Genomic DNA, 23,835 nt, shown 5'->3' on the forward strand with positions numbered 1-23,835 from the left:
ATGACAGTTTTATTTATGGATTTAACATGATTCACAATATGAAGATCTAAATGTTTACTATATGGAGTAAATATTACTTCAAGACTTCATACTTACAGCAACACCTGGCTCTCCGGGAGGACCAGGGTCTCCAGGGAATCCAACAGGACCCTTGAAGAGAGCGAAATGAGATGCATCAGTGTAGCAAAAGAAACCTGAGGCGCTGCTGCTGAGACACAATTTCCCACGATACAGGTATTAACGACATGCTTAGTAATTTAGACAGTGATTTAGTCCTGGTGTACCTGGTAACAACCATTGAAGGCAATTTAATGGACTTAATGATGATGTTGCAAATCCACAAGAAAAAGCCTCACTGCATTCCATTACCATGCGGGGATAAAATATAATCTCCCTCAATAAAAAGGCTTTTTAGTTCTTGAATATGTTCTAGGATAAAATTGCCTGCCTCAAGGCCGGTGGGGGACATTTCCTTTAACGCAGTACATTTGAGCCTGTTAGACTGAGTGCCGGAAAACACTCTTTGCAGATTTTGAGAGTATTTGGCAGACTTACAGGGTTGCCCTTTGGACCGTCATCTCCAGGGGGTCCTTTGGCACCAGCAGGTCCAGCAGCTCCAGGGGGGCCGGCCTCTCCTTTCTCTCCTCTCTCGCCTTTAGGTCCCTATAGTGGTGAGGGGTGGGAGAGGGCATTCATTACATCAGAACAGTACCACAGGGGGCAGCATTTTTTCTCTAAACCGAACTGAACAGGAGATAAAAACTGACGTGTGGACACAGGCTGTTAAGAGATATTGGATCCAAAGCTGATCTCAGTGTGTCTAATGGAGAACAACTAGTCTGGATTGGTCAACACTGCTAATGTGAAATGAGACTGAAATGTCTACATGTGTTTTTCTGCACCAAGAGCTTTTAGACCTGATGTTACTGTGCCTCTACCATCCTGGTACAAAAAGACAACTTACAGTAATCTCAAAGGTGCAATGTGCAGCATTTCAAGCACTGAAACCTCCAGCTTCTGCCGCTCTATTGGTGCTGATATAATGGTGCACTCCTCCTGTTTTGTATGATAAAGCACTTTTGCTTTGTGGCATGAAGAATTCTCTGAATTGTGATTTGATGGCAAAGAGATTGTCCTGTATGTCCCCATGTGCTGCCCTGTATTTAGGCAGTCAGCTTTTTCTTTCCCACTTGATGGAACTCTTTTCCAGATGACAAAGAGTTGCAGATTCATCTAAAATCTGGCTAAAAGCAGCATTTTATTGAATGTAATTTACTACACACACCTTAGCTCTTTTTACAGTTTGATGACATTCTAATCTTAATAGTGTTTAATCATTTATTGTATGTTTATTGTGTATGTGGCTAAATGCGTATAAATGTGTATATTTCATGTCTGTTTATTGTATATAATAAAAATGTGCTATTTTCAAGTGGATGAGGATGAAAATGCAACAATTTTGTTGAATATGATACATGGTGTCTTAGAAAATGAGGTTAATTAAAAGTTCGATTAAATTAAAGGATATTAAACTCTTTTTTTTCTTAATGCCATTTCTTTTTGTTTGTAGTAACTAATACTTAATGATGTCTATACACTATATTGTAGTAGTTAGTTATTACTGAGTCATTGCTGTCCCGATGCCATCAGCACTAAATATAACATGTCTTTTTAAAAAGACTGAGAATAGGCCTTGGGTTGGACTGTGTTGGACTGTGCTTATAATAGGGACTTAAGCTGCACATTGACTTTGGAAATGTCAATGACACCAGCAGTTTGATAGGGAACTAGCAGGGGACATTATAAATGCTTGTAATCGCACTCCTCTGCCACTCCCACAGGAGAAAGACCATCTTTTCAATCTGCTGTTGTACCTCAATAATGATGAATGAAGCAGCAGAACTAATAGAGCCATCAATGATGGGTGTTTGGTAAAAGTTAAAAAAGCTCATTAAATTGTCATCAATCTCTTTCTCTTTCTGGCAATAACAAAATACACTTCTGGCAAGCATGCAGATATTGTAAATTAACATGTAATCCCTCAAAATCCTTTAAAATTAGAGTTGGCATTTACAATAGCAAATAGTATAATAGAATTAAAACAATCTCAATACATGCTATTGAAGAGGACTTACAAAACTTTTAAAGTCCTTCACTTCTGCACTGTTGTAGCTATCAAAACAGCTAAAAGCTGTACTCAGCAGTGTGTGCCTGATGTTTTGATGCCAACTCGCTTCATGGTGGCTGCAATCATTGTTCTTTAGGACAGAAGCACCAGGCGTATCCTCCTGGTAATTATGTCTTAAGAGTCTGGGAAGAGACTCAATTTGGCAGGCCATGTGGACATGGGGTGCAAAGCAGAAGAGCCATGCTGAGACGAACTACCAGCCTCAATGTGAGGAGCAATTACTTTCAGTGTGATGAATACACAGTGTCACTCCGAAGAAAAGAACCTTCTCGTTAGATTGGATTTTGCTCTATATTTGCCTAAAGCTATCTATTAAGCACCTGTTTTCCTGGCAATAACCTACAAATATATGTTGCAGATGCTGCTGATACTGTTTCCTAACTTGCTGTAGCAAAAGATATTTTACCAACCTTAGTGGTACACATTAAAATGTAAAGGTTATTTTCTTAATTATTTCAGTAGAGCTCTAGGGGTATTCATGCTAAGGCTAGGTGGTATGTTAAAGACTCAGAATCTAATAAATGTAATGTGTGTTGACAAGCAGAATGTACTGTTTCCACAAATACTCGATACACAGAGACATACAAACATAAGACATTCCTAAATACATATTTAGTTTGACAGACGAGCAAAACAAAAGCAGGGCTCACTCACCCCAGTGCCAGGCTCTCCAGGTGGTCCTGGGTTTCCGGCCTCACCTTGTTCACCCTGTGGTTAGACAAATGTCAGTGTCTTCACAGATAAACCTTCATCCTATCACGCTAAGAGCTAAAATTCAGATGCAGCGTTTGAAAAAATAAGTCACACCCGCTCTAACAGAATAGTTCTTACATACTTACACTTTATGATGTAATCAAAATCAACAAAAGCCAGACTTATAACTTAACTAAGTCTGTAACTTTAGTTGATACAAGGGTGTTAAAAGTTACTGTATTCCAAGTGCCCCCTTAAAGAGTTGGTAGCCCCTCATTCTTCATTTTCCAGAGCCATTTTAACTGCCGTAGTACAGCATTAAGCATTTATAGAGCAGCCGTCTGCCAAATGGCAGTAAAGTGGGCGAATCTAGTTGGAAGCGTTGTAAAATAGACATTAATAGTGTCATGGCTCTAACTCAGACAAAAAGCCTGAGCATATGAAATGAGTAGAGTGCAGGTGGTTACAAAGGGGGGCAGCTGGATGGTCTGGATAGGGCTTGAAGATCACGTTAGGCAGGCAGAACACCATGTGGTGCCAAGTTGTGATTCTTACCTTCTCACCCACAGATCCCATGGGGCCAACGCCACCTGGAGGGCCTTGTGGACCCTGCAGCAGGAAATAAAGAAAAAGATGAGTCATCATCCATCACCATGGGAGAGGATGCTTGATGACATTTAGGAATTGCAATGTAAGATTGGCGAGGTGAGACCAATTAAGACATAGTTTAATTTATGTCAAAGTCTTACATGAAACAGATTATTTTCAATATATTCAGGTTACATAATTTTGTGTAAACACATTGTAATCAATTAACTTCACGTACATCAGCTCCACTAGGACCCTGAGGACCTCTGGGACCAGGGGGACCAGGAGGGCCCTGCAGAACAGAAACACAGTGTTGTTAAAAGTATATTAAGTTATTTTAAGAGTGCTTACAAGAGCCAGATGTGTCTTACCATAGGGCCAACATCACCGTTCTCTCCCTTCTCACCAGGAGGACCAGGAAGCCCCTGAGGACAACAAAAATGAATAAACAATTATATTATGAGAAAAGAAAATAATCATGTTACAAGCACAAGGTCCCGTTGCATGAATAAGCAATGGTGTTCTTAATGATTTAAATTTGTTTGTGCTGTTAAATGCATTCACGACAGCTGTTCTTGTTTGATATTTAATTTTTAAATCTGATTTGACAGCTGTAATACATTGTAGTGATGCACTGAAGTATTAAATATATCTGTGGGCCAGAACATGCATAAATGAATCACTTGAATCCCCGTTTTAACTGCAGTCTAGTCTTATTATCTGTTCAATGAAATATTCAAAGAATATATGCTGAGCAAGGTCAAGAACAAGTCTCCTGCCAGATGAACCACATATCTTTAACAATCTTGTGTGGACAAAGTAAAAAGAGAACTAATAGAAACATCAATTCATAACAAACATACCATATATTCCTCAATTCTTTGAATAAGGTAGTAGGACGTAGTAGGACAAGTATGCCAAACATTAAAAAGGCTAACTTAGCTAGACTTCCTGAAATGGCTGAGTCTTATAGTGAAGTTTTAGTTTCCTTACAAATACTCAGGCAATGCAGAGATAATTTTATTCTATTCTGTTCCCGGCTGTGCTAACATGTAAGACATGACTCGTCTTCTGTTTGCTTTCCCCTTTGTAGTCAGTGACGGTTTCATCTTCACTCAAAGGTGCAGACATAGATCCAACCAACTCATGCATGTTAAATGAGCAGCGTGGTCAAGACCTCATATGTGCGTTTGATCCCTGACATTTCTACCAGTAATTGCCAGGATTAAATTGCTGTACCCTGCTTTGCCTCCTGTGTGTGTGCCTGTTCTTGATTCAGACACAGTTTATCATCAGTGTAAGGTATAACGTGGCATGGGAGAGGATCAAAGATTGTGTTCCTCAACATGTGCTTACACCATCAGTGGACTCTTTACTGATAATATGTGTGCATTGTGTGCTCACTCACGCCCCTGTTTGCAAGCATTTTGCGTGGGTGCTAAAAAAAAAATGTGTGCGGCCGCATGCTGATTCTTGCCGTGCTGAGAAATCTCATCTGTGTAAAGGTCTCCTCTAGTCTAAGATCATTAGCGGCACTTCTAATTACACAGAATGGCAAATGTGCTCGATGAGGAACTGACTATCGGAGCAGGTCAGTCCACGCAATTAATGGAATCGCAATGGGAAGTGAATTACTCCCAATTAAAAGTCCATTGAATACAATCCCGCAGAGATAGGATAGTACCTTGGAAGGATGTGCATTAGTCTATGTAATTTCATCAAGACAATGACCCCAATCTCTGCAGTAAACTCTTAACATGTTTAGCTTAAGGAGCTGATTACAAATAAAACAGATAATTAGAAACAAATTCAAAGGGGAGGGTCCTATCTCGTTAGTTTATTACCGCACTGATACAAAACATAATTAAGCCTAGTTGTGTCGTGGATTGGTTTATGAGTACATTTTTTGTGTCGAGCTAATCTGCCCTTTTTACCCTAATATCATCCTAATATTTTCAGTCTGGCTTAAACTATGTCCTTTATATCACAAAATGTTGCTTACCAAAAAACTAAATGTAGCACGGATGATAATGCCTAAAGAGGCGATGGAGGACGGATGTCAAAGCTCACCCACCATGCAAGAAACACCACAGATTTGATTAAAACGTGTGTGTGGTGAATAGGTGATTGTGTAGGTGTGCGAGTTTGAGTGTTTGCCTTTGTTTGCACTATAGCATGATGTTAGATGAATGTTGCACAGTGTTGTGGCCACACACAGTTTAGAAAGGTAACTGAGTCACCTTCATTCTAATCTATGCCATCACTTAAGTGAGTAAATGACTGCTTATTAAAATTATTGCTTCTTGTTCATAGTAGTGAAATATAAGAAATGTATAATATTTAAATTCATACAGTAGTTTCACTCAATACATGTCTAAAAATGAATAATAAAGATGAATTCCTAATTTTTTTTCTATAATGAGTTAGCTCTTGTCCTCTGTATTGTATTTTTCTTCTTTCTGTCCCTTAAGCATGCTGTATCAGCTCTCCTTCTCTAGCTGCAGGTGATGATTATAGAGCAGTGGTTCTCCAACTTTTTTAATAATATACTCCCTTTAAAATATCGTTTTCAGCCAAGTACCCCCTGACCAGTATAAAACGTTTTTGGTGGAAAAAATAAGGATATATAGGGCGGCACAATATAGCACTGCACCATAAGCAGTGCTGTATTGTGCTGTAAGCAGTTTGTGTCTGATTTACTAAACACCAACCTTTTAACTGAAAAGTACTTAGATGTTTAGAATCATCACTAAATTCACAGCAAACCAAGTTGCACTTACAATTTAGGAATTTAATTATGGTAGGTATTATGCATGACTGATATAGTTTTTTAAATTAACATTTGAAATATAATTTCACGCACCTCTGCAGTACTCCAGAGTATCCCTTGGGGTACGTGTACCCCCATTTGAGAAACACTGCTTTAGAGTATAGTTTTGAAAAGCAGTTGATTGAAATACCCTAAAAAATCTCTCATGGCTTCAGAAAAACAAGTTTAAGCAATATTACACGAGTCCACAACCCACTACCACAGCACTGCAGTATCATGTCCTACGTCACTTAACAGGACCAAGCTGAATATGACCCATGATATAAAGCATATAAAATGAATATGAAGTGATGCCCTGCATTCAGGATTCCACTGTGTGTTATTTCAGCCATTTCATCACCTGAGGAGCCAATCTCTGCAGCCATACATGGCTAAACAGCAAATCTCTTTTTTAATATTATCTTTATGGAGCTGGGCTATGGCTCATAAAGGACTTGATATTTTTATACCACAATGATGAATTTCTACTTATCCAATGTGACAGCCAGAAGACCACAGAAGAAGAAATGCTATCACTTACCAAATGAAACAGTCAAGGTACATTAGCAGTACAGTGGAAGCAGGTCTGAGTCAAAGTGGTAGGATGTCCACCTGGGCCAATGTGTACCTCACCACCATATTTTTTTGTGTTTTATGCATAAAATACACAGAGTGGCCATTTTGATGCATGTCATATGCCACTGATACGACCAAATGTATTTGGTTAAAGGCTAAGATTTTTTGAAGTGAGGTTTTACATGGTACTTATCCAGAGTCAATGTATTACATACAGTAGATGGCAGCCAGTGGTCAGTACACAGTTTGGTGTGGCTGACAAGAGTACCGCCACAGAGGCTAAGCCATGGACTGCTGTGGACGAGGGGAAGCAGTAAAAATGTATTTTAACCACCTAAAGCAAGGCCTACCTTAAAAAGTTCAATATCAGTTTAAGTGTACACTATAAGGTATTTAGAAAGTTTTAATCTATTTAATTTGCCATGCGACAGACATTTCCGACAGACAATTGATACTGGTCTACCCTAAAAAAAACAATAACACAAACAAACTAAGTGACTGACGTAGCGGTAAACAAGATACTCTGGTGTTGTGCGAGGTAATATTATTGGTATTGTCAGAGCAGTCTGGTGGCTTACATAAAGCACAGATAATAATTTCAGTTCCATATAGAAATGGGCTGTCTGACAGCAAGGTAAAGCAGTTAAAATAGTTTACAGATAGTGTGCACCTAAACTGTATAGATTTTTTTATTTGGCTAAAATATTTTTCACTGCTGCCCCTGTCCGCAGCAGTACTTGGCTTAGCTGCTGTGGCACTACTCCTGCCTGCCTCTCCAAACTGGATGCATCTACCATAGGTTATACACCTACTATGTATAAGTACCTCATACAACCCAATATAAAAAATGCAATTTTTTCTTTCAGACAAGAAAATGCTATATCCATTATCCAATGTCATTGTCTCATTTTTTTCATGTTTCACTGGTATTGACACTCATTCTGGAAAAACACAAAACACTAATGATTCTGCATCAGAGGCAAGTGGCATAACCAAACCTGATAGAAGCGCGTTACCTATGTTGTACAGTAAGTCTTCAGAACTGAATATGGCACCAAAAACTTTGTAAAGGAGACTGTCTTTTGCAGTGTGAAGCAGCACCGAGCTGAGCCTCATGGGACAAAGTCGTAAAGGCAGGATTGTCCCATTGTTACAGTGTTGCCTCACTGTAAGTATTATATATCTCCACATATTCTGCTTTTAATGTTTTTCCAGATTTTTTTTAATTGCTACAGTAAATCTATTATTAATTCAATGTTCACTCACTGAATGCATGCATGCATAACCAATGCATGTGTAAAAGTAATCAAAGCCTGCTATGTAAAATGCAAATTTGTATTTGCCAGAGAGTAATCCTAGACAGATGTTCACATGACACAAACTTGATTACTGTAAAATTATATGAGCCATGTGGCTCACTGCACAGGATTACTGTAAATGACTGTATGTATATGCAGAATGTGTTTGCACATGTGTAGGTGTGTGAATGGTACTCACCTGCAAACCGATGGGACCAGGTGGTCCAGGGAAACCTCTGGAGCCTTCATCTCCCTTCTGTCCAAACATACCCTGCTGACCCCGTGGACCAGGCTCTCCATCAGCTCCCTGAAAAAAAAACAAAAAAAAAAAAAACACACACACTCTTTCACCGTGGTCTTTTTCTTAACATTGTCTACATGTTGTTCAAGAATATGTTTATTCTTATAACAAGTTGTCACTCCATCTTGTTGACAAAGATGGTGTTGCATACAATGTTATACTAATTCAAATATTCATATAAATATGCTTGTGTTGTTTAATGATATGACAGAAGAGACTCTTATTAGAAACCTTTTCAGCTTGATGATTTTAAACACCTGGTTTCTGATACTGAGTCTGGAGAAATCCTTTGGCTCATTAAAAATTAAGCCTTTTAGGGGTCTTTCTGATCAATTTGTGATGCTTTAGACATAAATACATTCACACATGGTCATCAGTCTGATGCGTTTTTTAGGACAATTGTACTTACAGCAGGACCTGGGGCACCTATGGGACCTTGAAGACCAGCTGGGCCAGGAGGACCCTGAACACAAACAAGAAAAAGTTCACACATATGTAAAAGTACACATGTATTGTTTTGTGATTTGTAAATTAGAAAAAGCTCACTGTTATTGTGATAATGGTGGTAGTGCGCAGAAAACATGTAACATCATCCACTCTTATATAGCTTATCATTGTAAAAATGGATGTAAATGTGACTGCAAGTAAGGGATTCATGCAGTTTGCTTCCGGTAACGCACCTGTTCTCCCTTGTCGGCTTTGCTTCCTTTTTGACCAGGCTCTCCAACCTCTCCCTGGGAATGACAAACACAAACACATTAACAGTCAACCATCTCAGCTCAGCTTCAATTCTTCTCTAAATGTCAAGAGCTTATGAAACAATCATTGAAAACTCTCAGCCCAACACAAACAACCATTATCTGCAGCTATAACCGGGTGGATGCACAAATAAGGATATGTAAGGTTTTTACTGTCTCCTCTGTTGCATTGTAAACCTCTGCGGGGACATATGTTTGGCAGCTTAATAGAGTGCCTGATAGTAACCTTAAGGAGCATAATGATTGTGGGAGATGTAAGAAGCAACAGTATTTCACTTTTACATCCCCTCTAATTACGATTGCTGGCGCATTTGGTTATGAAGATGGATAGGCAACAGTGAGGGGAAGTGAGAGACATATTTTCTATGCAGATGGCCTGAGTATGAACATGGGGATGAAGATTGATTGGCAATCTGGTTCAGTCCCAAAACATATCTCAGTTTGGGAATTGGAAAGGAGCTTAAACTGGGCCAAAAGGGTGGGATGGGTGGGATGGGTGTTGGTGAGTGTGGTCGACTGACCTTGTCGCCATCCTCTCCAGGTGGACCCTGAGGTCCAGCAGGTCCAGGCAGACCAACAGGACCCTGGACACCGTCACGACCAGCAGGACCTTGAGGCCCTTTCTCACCCTAGAGGAACACATACATTTGTTTTCATTATATTTTGAAAGCTAAAAACAGCAGAACTGAAGGTCAAAGGGAGATGAACATAGAAATAAACTATATAGCAGAGATTTTGTGTCAGCCACTGCAGAAAAGAAAAAAATATATACTTACAGGTGCTCCCTTCTCTCCAGCAGGACCTGGGGGACCCTGAGGGCCAGGTCTACCAGACAGGCCAATTGGACCAGCTGAACCAGCAGGACCTCTTTCACCAGGAGAACCCTGTGAGAGTGAGAAAGGGAGATGATGAGTGAGAGATAAAAAGCAAAGGCCATATTTTGTTTGTTGTGGGCAGAAGAACACATATTTCAATGTTTTCTTTGCAAGCCCATGAATATTTTATATATATATATATATATATATATATATATATATATATTCATACAATCTGAGTATTTTGAACAATAACCATTGCCATTAAGACATCTGCGAAGCAAGACCCAACTGAGTCCCACTGCTAATGGATCAACGCACGCACACACCGACACATACAAACCCCTTTCAAGAGGAGCACTGAGAAAACATCAGGATCAACAAACAGTAACAGGTGGCTTTTAAGTTCTAATAAAGCAGCGCTGCTCCTTGAAAGCAGCCAGCATTATCTGCTGTCGGGGAGCTGACGTCTTGCTGGCTCTCTAAGCTCTGAGCAGCTCACTCCTGCTGCTGAAAATGCATATTTGAATGAAAGAGGCTGCTGCTGTGTATCAGTAGTATTTGGATACAGGAACTCAGTGTTCACCTAAATCCATAAAACATGATGTTGAAAGACACTCAGCATTGTTTACCTCTACTGCTGGTGAATTAACTCTGTGTATTTTTACAGTTACACATTTCTGCATTTATATATTTATATAAGAATTCTCAGTAATTTTCTTTGTAACATTCTAAATTATTTTAGGGTAATTCAATTAACTATCCCAATAATTGCCTTGTACTCATACAAAGGTTGTGATGTATTGTCTGTCATTTATAGCAGGGTGAATTGCACCGCTGAGTTTTAGTGTCCTCTGGTAAAATTGGAGGCCATCATCTTCTATTAAGACTAAAAATCCTGGAGGAACACAACATATGTTAATGTTCAACATGAAAACTACCCTTGAGACTCAATACTGGTGGAACCCAGTATTTCTGCTATTCAGTGTAATGTAAGGATGTGTGCAATTTGTTAATTAGTCGATTAAATGTTACCACCCTCACTAGTTGGAATCAAAAATAATAGTCTGTTAAACTAAATTATCATTACTTCATGTATTCCCATTTTCCCAATTAAAATGCCTAAAGAGTAGTTTTAAGATTATTGTTTTCAATAAATCCTGTTTGTTAACTCTTATTTATTTAGTTGTCTTGTTTTGTAGAATGATATGCAATAGTCATAATGCATGGTGCAAAGTGCCCTACAATTCAGCAACATTTAAAAAAGGATTTGATTCAATGTGATGAACAACTTCAAATGGCTCCCATAATATGGACAATATGTTTTCAGACAATGTCTTAGCTTATTGATTCAATTGTGCTAATTTTTGACTGTTTCTGAGTGTTGTCTTATGACTAGACTAATTTAATAGTCTAAGTTTCAACTTCTGTTTAAGCTTAAGGAAGATCAGATGTTTGGAACATCCTTAGTGTGAGGTAACACTTGTTTTTTATTTTAAACATTTTTTAAAATATGCATTATCATCTTTAAGAAAAACACTAAAAACTGTTACTTTTGACAAAAAATGTCTGTACTGCACTCATAAATGTCAATGAGTGGGAAAGGAACATGATGTCTCAATACATGATATAATATCAATGTTCAAATAGATAACTAAGTGTGCAGGTTACTCTAATGTGTTAAATTTGTGGGCTTGAGTAGGAAGAATGCATTTATTCCCCAGGGCTGTAATTACTGTGGCTGAGGCACAGAGCTGATAGATTATTGTGACTATTGTCTTTAGATCTCCTGCATATGCCCATCACACACTCTGTAAAAACATATTTATATACATTAGAACTAAGGGGGCTTACATTTCGTCTTTACCCACCAAGAAGGGTAAAGGAGGATAAAATGTTGATGGAGTCACACAAAGTCTGCTCAAAATGGGGCTATTAAATTGATCCATTTATTCTAAATTTGATAAGAGTTTGTTCTTTTGGATCCTTTAAGTCAATTTTTCCACTTTACAGTACATAATTCCAAGATTAATTCCATACCAATCTCCCAAACTAGGTAGCACTGGAACTGGTGTTTTAATGTATTAATATAAATACAGAAATGGGTGAATTGAAAAAAGACAACAGCAGCCCATCATATCCCTATAACCTTACCACTGAGTTTTGTGAACAAGAATGAACACAGCAGGCATAAAGTTCCAGGATGCAACGTTTGGGATTGGTGAGGCATGTGTAGTAGCAACACCCGGGATGACTAGACACTAGCTCACCATATGGATGCTATCCTGGCTGTGTGGTTTTGTGGTGTGTGGGTTTGTTTGTTTGGGTTGTTTGGGTCTGTATCTGTGTGCCAGGAGGCAATGGAGCAAACAGACTTGATACCCGGCCACTCTAGCGCATGATCGCTCCTACAACAAATCGCTGTGTGCAGTGGCACAAAATTAAAGTTGGTGATGCTTCCATTGGAAAATAAATAAATAAAACACTGATTACGTGTCCCTGATGGCTTAATAAGTTTATGTGTATTACACATGTACTTAGTTCTCTTGGTGAAACTGAATTAATTGACTATGTGTGATTTCCTCTCATGTCTGTCTTTTAAGTGACTGTTGCTGCAGTTCAACACTAACTTGTTTCCCTGCAGCATTTCTAGGTCCTGTATCTGAGAAAACCTGGGCTCTCCTTTATCTGTAACTACAGCTGAGATGTCCTTGAGCAAGGCACATCACCTAGCTGCTGCAGTGGATTAACACACAGGACATCACTAGAATATGTGAGTGTCTATAAATCCATGAATGTGCAGCACTGCCCGGCTGAAAACGACCACACTGCTCACCTAACCTTACCCGGGGCAATAAAAGTTAAAACAGATAAATAAATAAATGCAACTTCTCTCATAAATTTGCCTAAAATATCCTGCCCTTATGGTAGTGATACCAAAAGGAGAGCAAGTATAAAGATGGCTTTGCAGTTGGCCAAGGGAAACTGAAGCCACCCTTTAAGCTATTCCTGTCCAAATGATGTAAAGTGCCCTCCGGTGCTTGGCATATGCAGGCCTTACTAAAGCATGAAATATACTGTACAAGCCTTCCCACTAATCAATAACACAAATAAAATACAAAATGTCAGAGAGAAATCCAATACAGAGGGGAAACAGAGGTACTTTGATGTCAGGTAGCAGTATACTTACAACAGGACCAGGTGGACCTTGGGGCCCCTCTCCTCCCTTCAGACCTGCTGGGCCCTGAGGGAAAGAAGGAAAAAACACATGAGGACCCGCTTGACATGGTTGTTACACCTGGTGTAACTTTACATCAGCCCACGCTTTCCCTCTGCAGCCCTGAATTTCAACACCTCCATCATTGGATGCCAATACACCCTGGACTGTCTGCCTTCACTGACACTGTCACTTCAGCCAGACACCACGTGGAATGTGGTTTGAGACCATTTAACCTCAGAGCATGACTCCCACAAATATCATTGCTGCTATTAACATTTTCACCCTGGAAGACATCCAGCGTCGATCCAGGATAAAAAATGCAGTAGTGTTCAAAAAAAAAAAAAATCTACAATCCATACATGGCAACTTAGTACTTAATGGCACATCTAAAACGTTATATCATTCCCTTCATAAATGTGTTCTTGTGAATATTGCAGCATGGAAGATTGTGAGTTTTGTTTTGCACATGCAGTGGTGTGTCTAATATATTATATGTATGTATGCTCTCTTGCATGTTTGTCAAAGCTCAAAATATGTGTTTGTGTGTTGCTCCCTAGTGGGCCACAAAAGAGCACATGGCAGGAAGGGTAATGAGTCTCCATTGGCTGTGGCTGGGTGCTGGAGTAAATTACAGTGGCAGAAAACAATCAGCGGTGCTGCTGGCCTGCAGAGTCTGACTGACCTTGAGGATGCAGGCAGCACAACACTTTCTCTCCCCACAGTATATCCATTCCCAGCCATCACAGTCTAATTGCTAACATTTCCCACTAAATAATGTATTAAGTAAATAATGCATACAGAGACAAACAAAACTTTGCTGCCACCCTAAAATTGCTGGCACTGGAATATGAAAAACATTTCTAGTCTTTGAGTAAAACCAGGGACAGATTTTTGTATCCCTAACCAACAATTCCCTGCTACTATAATAGAGGCCCATGATGCATTGCGGCGGTTAAAACAGTGGTGTCAGTGGCGGTGGAGCGATGCAGAGGCACGCCTGTTCATTTGTAAGATGTCGCTTTGGATTTCCTCTGCAGTGGAATGATTGCTAGGAGTGAATTCCAGGGCTGGTGTCCCTAATAAAGTGAATGGCTCTAGATAGACGCTTGTTCATTTGTTATGTAGCAATGTTCTGTCACTTTCTACTAGCGAACACATGTAAAGCGAAGCTATGATGAATAGGTGCAGGTGGAGTGGAGCTCTTACTGTGGCGCCAGGTAGACCTCTTTCTCCAGGGAAGCCTCGAAGACCAGGAGGACCGTCTTTACCAGGGGATCCCTGTGGTCCAGGATCTCCCTACACAAACAATCACATAACATGTTGCATGATTACAACACAGTTATAATTATAATAAACATTTATAATAAAAATTTTAACAAAGTATTTATTGCTATGCTTTAATGCATCAGTGATTCTAATCTAGGTGAATGACGTTTGTTTCATTATTAACCAACAGAGAACATTTATTTTGTTCTGGAGGACCAAAATACCAACCCCACACAGCCAGGCTACATCTCACGAGCACAGTTTTCACTACATCACTCATGGGTGGAAACCATTTTTGAAGGATCAACTACACCTGACCAGACAGAAGCAAAGATAACAGCCCAACAAGTGGTGCATTTGTCCAGTTGGGCGTAAGAGGAGTGTCTGGATGAAGGAGAGAACTGTCATCTATTCTGCTGCCGACCTGAGATGACGCTTATCCAAGCAAAATGCCAACTGAGCCTTGTCAGAAAAAGAGGCAAACTGTAGACAGTGCCAGACTACCAAGGTAAAATTAGCATATGAAAATGTTAGCCTGGGTTATCAGGCAGGTTGATACCCAGTGTGAATGTCCACATGACAATAAGTTCTTTACCTTTTTTGAAACAGCAAACTAGTGTATGACAAATTTTACTGAACAAGCATTCAACCTTTGATTGCAACTTTGCCATACATGTCACTGTTAAAATTATAAAGGCTAACTTAACATAGAAAAGTGCAAAATAAAATCTAACTTTCGGTTTAGTTTCTCCTCATACTGTACAAGTCAGACAGGACCTTTAGTCTTCAGTCATTGCTGTCGCAGCAGTGAGGCCTTGTAGTGAAACAGAGTAAGAACAATCAGATTCAGTCTTTCTAAAAGTCAATTCAGAACTTGGAACTTTTACTACTTTTAGATATCTCTTGTAAACTTTTATTTAAAATTGAGTTATACGCATACACAACCTCTGATGTCACTTTATTGCTTCTAAAGTGTTGAATTGGTGTTGGCATGGTGTCAGTAGTGGTTTGGAGATGCAAAGCACATGACAGCTAAATCTTGTATTTGAAAACTGCTCTGCACTCAGAAAGAACCTTGTAAATCAGAAGTTAAGAAACAGCCATCCTACTTAAAGAAACATCCTCCTCCTCAGAGCCCTGCAGTGCAATGTGTATATATGCAGGTATGTTTCAGAATTTATGCATTCAAATAAAGTACTACACTTCACAGCTCACAGCTGAGCAGAAGAGAGCTCTAAAAAGTGAATATAGATTGAAAAGCACATGACTAGCAGATAAAGTACATACTAATGGCTTTGTACATCCCACCAGGGACAGAAGTACGCTCTGTTTTGTAGCTGACATCCATCTCAATGGAGCATTAGCCACAATTAGTTTGAAGTATGTATGTTTTCTGTGGATTCATTAACACAGTCAATTTGCGAGTCTTTACTTTGATCAGACCAGTGCAGTATTGCTTTCACACCATGAGCCAAAACATGCAACACAAAGATTTTAGTCTTCTAAGCTCAATGCAATTTGGAGGCAGATTTGTGTTGAACAGGTTACACAACTTCAAAAGTCATAAAAATCGCTGGTGAGATTTTTTTGACTGAAAGGAGCAGTGCTTGCTGTAGCAAGGACAGTAAAAATGTGCCCAAGCAAAAATCTGTTTAGCTTCTGCAACTGTTTGCATGCCCTCTCTCTTCCCTAACACGCACCTCAGATATTGAGCTAAATTTTACACTTGGTGCCAATAATTGCAGGGCAACTTCCTTTAGTTCCTGGTTGATTCTGTCCACCACATCTCTAAAACAAGGACATTTGACTCCAGAAAAAAGTTACTTCTGGCTCTGTTCGCTTTTCTTTTGTATTGGCAGTCTGACTTTATCTGCAAACAGGGAGGCACAGAACAGTGGGCTTGAGAGGTATAAGAGGATTTGGGCTCTGCTGCCAAGACCTCCACAAAGTGTCCCTGGCATACTGATGCACAGGCCTGAACAGAGTGGGGAAGAGGGAGGGGGGATCTGAGTGGGGGAGGGTTTGGAGTTAGCCGACGGACTTGATTAAACTGTCTGCTGGGTGAAAACAGGAAGAAAATAAAGGCAGACGACATGGGTGTTTGAGGGAGGGGATGGGGTGCAGGGGATGCTGAGTGGTCCTGGGAGTCAGAGGTTCAGTTTGGAGCAGCCCATACTTCTGCAAAATGGCTTCTTGTCTGCTCCTAATGGGCACTCAATTGCCGGCCAGGGAGGGAATGTAGCCTCAAATCTCAGCTACTGTATCTTCAGCAGTCAGTTGCCAGAGTCTTGTGTAGCACAGAGAGTATAGGTGAGACCTTGGTGTTTGCTGGGTGTGTTTCTGAGTGAATTTATTACTATAGATTGATTTCTACTTTCTGACAATTTTATTTAAGCAATCCAGTAGTCTACTGAGTTCTGCATGTCCTCTAGAAATATAACTGCTTGTGAATGCAGCTGGCTCTATCTGCAAAATCAAATCATGTACGATAATTGCAGCTGGATAAGTTCAATTTGCAACCCACTTCCATACTGTTGATCTTTCTGTCAACCTCTCTGGCTTTTCTCTTCAGTGTAACTAACACAAACCTAATACAGCTCATAAGAAAATCCACCTTTCCACACTTATGAGCAAATTTCTATGTTTATTTGTTACCTGTCCTTCAAGATGGGGCCATTTTAACATGTTATGCCACTAAAGAGAAACAAATGAGCATTCAATTGAGAAGAATAATAAAATAATACATTTAACTTATTAGGCGCCTTTCAGAACACCCAAGGTCACCTCACAGAGCATGAAAGTAAAAGTCAGGAATATGTCTCTTCCTTTTAGTTCAGTATACTGGACAAATACCTTTGCTCCCTCCTTGCCAGCAGCACCTGGAAGACCTTGCTCTCCAGGTGGGCCTGGGGGTCCAGGGTGTCCTCTCTCACCAACGGGCCCAGTCTCTCCAGTTGGTCCCTACAATGTCATCATACAGCTGAATATTATTTGCAATTCAAAATAGTAACAATACAACATGGCAATCTATTATTAAAATGAAAGTGGTTATGAACAGAAGGGCAAAAGATCTACCGCATTTTATTCAAGAGCTCAAATAAAATACAATAAGATAATTAAAAAGATACTAATCATTGAGAATCCACAATACCACTGGCACACTGCTTGCTTTATGTATACATACGCTGATAATTTTAGCATTGCCTTGAATAGTTGATCACAAAATCCTTTCACATAGCCACCTTATAGCTGTCAGATACTGCTGCACTGCCTGTTTCTAAACAATGAAGGGAAATTACGATGCCCTCAAGATTTCACAATCAACAATACATTCTTAAATTATAAATGTATTCTTCAAATAATAAATTTCTCTTACCTGGGGCCCGACAACACCTCCAGGACCTGGTGGACCAGTTTTACCTTGGAATCCCTGAAAAAAAAACACATCACAAATCCTTATTTATACACTTTATTATAATAATGAAACCACACAGATTATCTTTTAAAAACTAAGTCAAGAAACCATAGGGATTCAACATTGGTTTCAGAGATTCGGCTTTGGTATTACCTTGATGTAGGAACAAGGAGTTTTCAGGTAATATTCCCAATCAAAGTTAGATTTTATTACATTATAATACTGGTTGGTAAATAAAAGTAGTAAGGAACAATCAGGACAACGGAGAGAGAGAGAGAGATGACTTTCAACAAAGGTCTGTGGCTGGAATCAACCCATGCTATTAGGATGCCCATTCATGAAGTTCATGTGCACAACCAGAGACAATAGTTCAATATTTTACCCTCATGGACCATTTGCATTATGGATCCATTACTATAAACACATGCTTTGCAAAACTAATTGCTGAAATAACTTGTTTATATGTGAATGTGAATTGCAACGAGTTTTCCCTCTGGTAAGTTATTCATGATGTATTTGCTGTTCCTACATTGTCCCTGTAGGATATCTTGCTAAAGTGCTTCACCTTACACAAAAGTTCAGTCTTTCAAATAGACATCACATCGTGACCTCAGAGTTTGTCCGTTGTCACTGACAATAAGGGGAAGCAGAGTATACCAAGTAAAAGAGATACATGGATATTGAGATACTAACAGTAAGTCACCATTGTTAGGAGTAAATAGTTTCATATAAACACACAAGCAAACAAACAGTTTTGATATTATAATTTGAGGGATGTTTTCTGTCCTTTACTCACTGGTTTGAGGGGGTGGGGATCACTTGAATAAGACTGTCACTGAGCTACTTTCAGACTATTTCAAAAGTCATTAGTGAACTGGCTTGCAAATAAGGAATGTGTTGTTTGAGTTTCAAACAATTAACATTAAATTGCAGCTAGTTGTTTACATAAAACAAGGTCAAACCAGTGTAATGTACTTGTTCATCTCCAACCAATAAAGAGCCAAAGTAAAAACATAGCAAGTTAATAAAGTAGAGCATCCAACAACAAAAGACCCCTAAAGTTTTCTCTGAGAGTTGATGGGATAAACTAGAGCTAAAAAAAACCCTGAATATTGGGCTTGCTTTAGGCTGATGGCAATACATGTGACTCCAATGGGATGATAATGTTGAACTAAGTCTGCTGAAAGTGTAATTAGACATCTGCTAGCTATCACATCAGTAACAACTTCATAAACCGATGGTGTTATCATTCCACCAGTGTGTTTGGGAGTTTTCCTCTTCACAGTTGTCAAAAATTGCATGCTGCTTTATATTAACACATTTTTAATTTACATGTCAAAAAAAATCTGCTTTTCCCAATGAAGCTATTTAAATTTGCCATTGCTCAATTTTGCTGTTGCCTGCACAAAAAAAAAACCCAAACAACCAGGCCATGCATTTTGATTCACAGTACATGGCTGATTTGCATTGCAGCATCCCCTATGGATATGCTTAAGCAGATTCAAACAGCAGAACAGGCCAAGCCAAAAAAGATAGAGGTTCAACATCACAAGCATCGACTCCAACAGAGGAGCACCAATCGGATGAACTTGTCTTCCGGGAGAGGAACAATCCAATCTGCACTGGCTTAAATCTTCTTCCAAGCACTCAATATTCCCCAAATATTAACCCAGTGTGATGCTTAGAAGCCAGATATTTATTGAATTAATACAGTACGAGCGTGAAGAGAAAGAATGACTGCTCTGTTTAACATATATTTCATACTGTAATAGAGACATCTGCAAAATGCTGATTTATTTCCTTTAAACTTAATGCTTTAAGATAGAACAGTGTGAGTGTAGATAGTAAAACTGAAACCAGGGAATGATTAGCAAAAAGCAAACATATCAAACTCCAAGGGCAGAGTGTAGGGTGCACACTGACTTTTCCATTTTGAGTTTGACTTTCCGCTGATTTCCATTTGATCTAGGAGCCCCTAAGTCATCAAACTCTCTACATAACCGATCTTCACCGAGGTACTGCATTTATAACTCACTTCATTTGTAACTCATTATCCTACAACCAAACAAAGTTTTCAAATGCAAGCTCTTAGAAGGCCAATCCTGGCTGACTTATGACTCCAGGCCTATTGATCACTGTGTTGTGATTTATGGTGATGTATTATTCAAAGGAAACCCTCAGGCCATGCTGTTACAGCAGCGGCCCTGATTCAGAGACACCAACTCAAATCTTTATTTGCACTTCCTTAAATGCAACTTGTGTTGACGGAAATGAGCGCCTATGAGCATCTTTATTGCTGTGATCTATTCTCATATCGGATGCTTGTGGTGCATGTTCATCAGCGCATAAATCTACAGCCATAAACACCTTAATGAAGACTCTATCGTTGTCGCTTGAACAGCAGCAAAGGCAGGGAAGCACTCATGTGTGGTGTATTACGTTATCTATAGGAAAGAGGCAGGCGGAAAGGGAAGCTTTAATGATAGAGGCGATGATCTGTCAAGCTTTTAGTAGAATTTATTGCCCTCTGAGCCTCGTCAAACCAAAGTGCACACATGCATACCAAGTACGGAGGAATCGAAGTTGAGAGCAGAGGATTGCAGCTAGATGTGATCAAGTCAAACTTTGCTTTGTTTTCGTTCATTGTCAGATAAATCTTATGTCCCATCGGATACGGCATCTATGCATCAATTCGTCTTCAGTACAGATTGAGTACAGCCATTTCTCATTTGGCTCATGACTGAATTTGGAAAAAAAACTACATGAACCACTATTCCACGCTGCTGCAACAAATCGTATGTCTGCTGGTTTTGTTATACCTTACTTACAGTATGATTGCTTAATTATTTTAGAGCAGGCAATACCACACAAGGGCACCTTGCTGCATCTGGACAATCTAAGTTCAGCGTCCTTGTCTTGCATATTTGTAAACTTGCCAAAGTAACTACGAGATAGAAGCTGCATTAGAAAAGGATGGTCCTTCAGCTACCTGGTGTCCATCTCTACAAGACAGGAGTCTGAGCCATCTGGATTTACTCAGACAGAATGCAGTGTGCTTGTGTGCATTTGCCTGTGTGTGTACATAGAGACGAGACAAGCAGATAGACCCAGACGAAGTTCACTAGGGCTTTGTCTTTAGAGTTTTGCTTTAAGAGAGATGTCTGCCCCTTTGGCATCCCACTGAGATGTTGTATTGCTGATTGTAATCCCCTGCATACAAGAGCAATGGAGATAAAATGGAGGAGGAAGGAGGAAGAGTGGGGAGATTCAATTGAAGTGCAGCTCACTGATTGGGAGGATCAAATCTGTCCTGCAATCGAAAGGCAATTTGAAGAACGAGAGCTAAAAAGGTCTCGTTGGCAACTCTAACCTAAATGGCAGTGAGTAATGGAGAGCCAGCCGTTAACACAACAAAACTAATTTTGGGGGGATTAAAATAAAATTAGACTGAGCACTGAGAGGGGAGTCCTGATGAAACACTTGTGAAAAACTGAAGAAGTTATGAGGTGGCACACTCTTGTATTAGCTCTTGCAGTGGAAATATGCCAAATCTGTCCAAGTGTGAGAAATGATGTTATATTGAGTTTCCAGCTCAATGTGAGGTCTTCTATTTCTACACTCAGCAGGAAGTTAGAGGCTGGGCCAAACCAGAGCCACACAGATGACTGAAAGTTCAAACAGGATATTGCATCTTTGGGACTCACCGTCTCTCCACGCTGACCAGGGTGTCCGGGCAGCCCATCTTTTCCAGGTGGTCCCTGTAAGGTAGAAAACAAGACACATTTAATCGATATACAAGCACATTCATCATCATCATCATCACAGTTATACTAACGTGAATAATGGCACAACAAAATTGGGCCTATTGCTGAAATAAAAGTTTATTTTTCCAAGCAATCAGATTTCTATTACTGCAGTATTGTACCAATGCTCTGTAGGCACAATATGCTGAGCAAACATCATTTTCAAACTGGCATAGGTCTATTTAGACTACTGGAACAATAATGAAAAAATAACAGGTTTGGGTTTTTTTGTTGTTGAAGGGAACAACATCACTAGCTGAGGGCTGAGAGTCGGCTATGAATCTAACCTGAATCGATAGGTGGAAATTACCACTTGTCTCCTGCCTAGACTGGGGAGTGAGAAAATGGGTTCTGCTTCAGTAACAGTTAGACTAATGATCCCTGCAAAGAATTAGGGATATTGCTATGTATTACTGCACCCCATGAACTCCTCAAATTGAATCAATTCTGACTTATAATGTTTGCAAACTAGGCTAATTTGCCATTGAGACAGTAGGAAGAGAAGAGGAGGGAAAAGTGTAGACACGGAACATCAGAAACTAGCCGCAAACCACCGAGCCTTGCAAATATTTTGCATCAAAACTTCCTACAGACAGCGATGAAAATGTGTGACAGTTGCACACTGCACAGTTGAACACTTCAATGAGAGGTTGGGATAGATTGGTACCAGCTCATTCCCTGCAGAGGACCAACTACTGGCCCCTACCCAGAGCAGCATCTGTCAGTCTGTCCGAGTTAAATTGTTGTATACATGTATATGTATGTTATTTTAATGAGTTTCTTTTAAGCAAAACGCTCTGAATGAATTTACGTTTTCTCCGGTAAGCAATTATGAAGGCCTTTATTCACAATGCGAATGCTCAGAAAAATTGATATGTTTCAATAAAAAATAATGTTGCTTTTTTGCCACTTCATATCTGAATTTGTGAAAGTAGCCATGACAAAAACAATTTTTCGAAAAAAAATATATTGATGTGTAAATTAATCATAAGAAAAAATGGAAGGAATACTTACAGGGGGGCCCTTTGGTCCAGGGAAGCCGACTGGTCCCTGAGGTCCTTGAGGCCCCTGCAGTACACAAACAAACAGTCAGAATAATGAGATCTGCACACAGAATGAAGTCACGAGATGACTTATTGCATTATACAAAAAGTAAACAAAAAAAAACATAGCAGTGAAAAGTTTAAAATTTGTAAGAATATCATGCTGACATATACAAAGCAGCTTGAGAAGGCAAATTAAAGCTTTTCAATACAAAAAACAATCTGAAGTTATTGCTGTAAGGTGATTAATTGCTCATTATAGTGAATACACTGAAATGACGAAATGCTTCAAAAAGTTTTTGGACACACCCTGTTATCATTGATAATTTAGTGCCCAGAAAAGGCTCAATCTAGGAATGTATTATTTAAATGGAAATATAAGATAAAAGAAAGACCATTTCTGAGATGGAATATTTACAGAGATAGAGTTAATAAACTGTTATGTAAAATAAGGTCACTTCTTGTCAAATGGCAAACTGTGACACTAATAATCTTTTATGGGCCAAACAAAAGGGAGATTTTCTAAATGACTGTTTGTATTCCACTGAGGGCTTGAGTCGAAGCCATTAGATAATCCAGAAATATCATATTGTATCCTATATTATTTCCTTTACTGTATTAAGTTTGGTATGTTGATCAGCTAACCAAACTGGTTGTGACATACGTTTTGTAACAGCTAGTCAGATGTTAAAGTAACATTTAATCATTATTAATTATTTTATTCAGTGTATATTCCCACTAAAAATTAAGTGCATGTATATTTGATCGTTATATTTAGTGACGTAATGATAGTTGGGAGCAGTGATATAAAGGGCACAAGTGAAAACTGAGCACACATCAGCATAACAGTGAAACTTATTGTGCCACTTACACAACATAACTTGACAGGGTTTGTTACAGTGAAATACACTGATGAAGTGACATTTTTTGTAAAGCTACTTATACAGTAATTAATATACTCTGTAAGCCCTTACGTATGTTATTAAGTAGCATAAGAGTTTGGGATTTAGGGAGATTAAATATTATTCACATATAAAGTATCCAATGCAAGTGGATTTAATC

At 39.2% G+C, this 23,835-nt stretch overlaps 1 protein-coding gene across 6 annotated transcripts in view; it reads right to left on the reverse strand.

Moving 5' to 3' along the window:
• Positions 1-23,835, reverse strand: part of col11a1a (collagen, type XI, alpha 1a) — a 93,635-nt gene that overhangs the window by 17,285 nt on the left and 52,515 nt on the right. For all 6 annotated transcript variants that reach the window (XM_088071958.1, XM_042510329.2, XM_088071962.1 and 3 more), the window contains 17 exons: positions 22,745-22,798; positions 21,632-21,685; positions 17,889-17,942; positions 17,366-17,473; positions 14,453-14,542; positions 13,217-13,270; positions 9,988-10,095; positions 9,733-9,840; positions 9,134-9,187; positions 8,863-8,916; positions 8,352-8,459; positions 3,841-3,894; positions 3,708-3,761; positions 3,437-3,490; positions 2,843-2,896; positions 556-663; positions 97-150 (listed from right to left, as the gene is read on the reverse strand). In XM_088071958.1, coding sequence (XP_087928084.1) covers positions 97-150; positions 556-663; positions 2,843-2,896; positions 3,437-3,490; positions 3,708-3,761; positions 3,841-3,894; positions 8,352-8,459; positions 8,863-8,916; positions 9,134-9,187; positions 9,733-9,840; positions 9,988-10,095; positions 13,217-13,270; positions 14,453-14,542; positions 17,366-17,473; positions 17,889-17,942; positions 21,632-21,685; positions 22,745-22,798 — 1,224 coding nt within the window. The remainder of the gene's footprint in view (positions 1-96; positions 151-555; positions 664-2,842; positions 2,897-3,436; positions 3,491-3,707; positions 3,762-3,840; positions 3,895-8,351; positions 8,460-8,862; positions 8,917-9,133; positions 9,188-9,732; positions 9,841-9,987; positions 10,096-13,216; positions 13,271-14,452; positions 14,543-17,365; positions 17,474-17,888; positions 17,943-21,631; positions 21,686-22,744; positions 22,799-23,835) is intronic.

This window comes from Plectropomus leopardus, chromosome 21 (genome assembly GCF_026936395.1).
Source record: "Plectropomus leopardus strain MGB_pleo_1.0 chromosome 21, ASM2693639v1, whole genome shotgun sequence".
Taxonomy (NCBI): Eukaryota; Metazoa; Chordata; class Actinopteri; order Perciformes; family Serranidae; genus Plectropomus; species Plectropomus leopardus.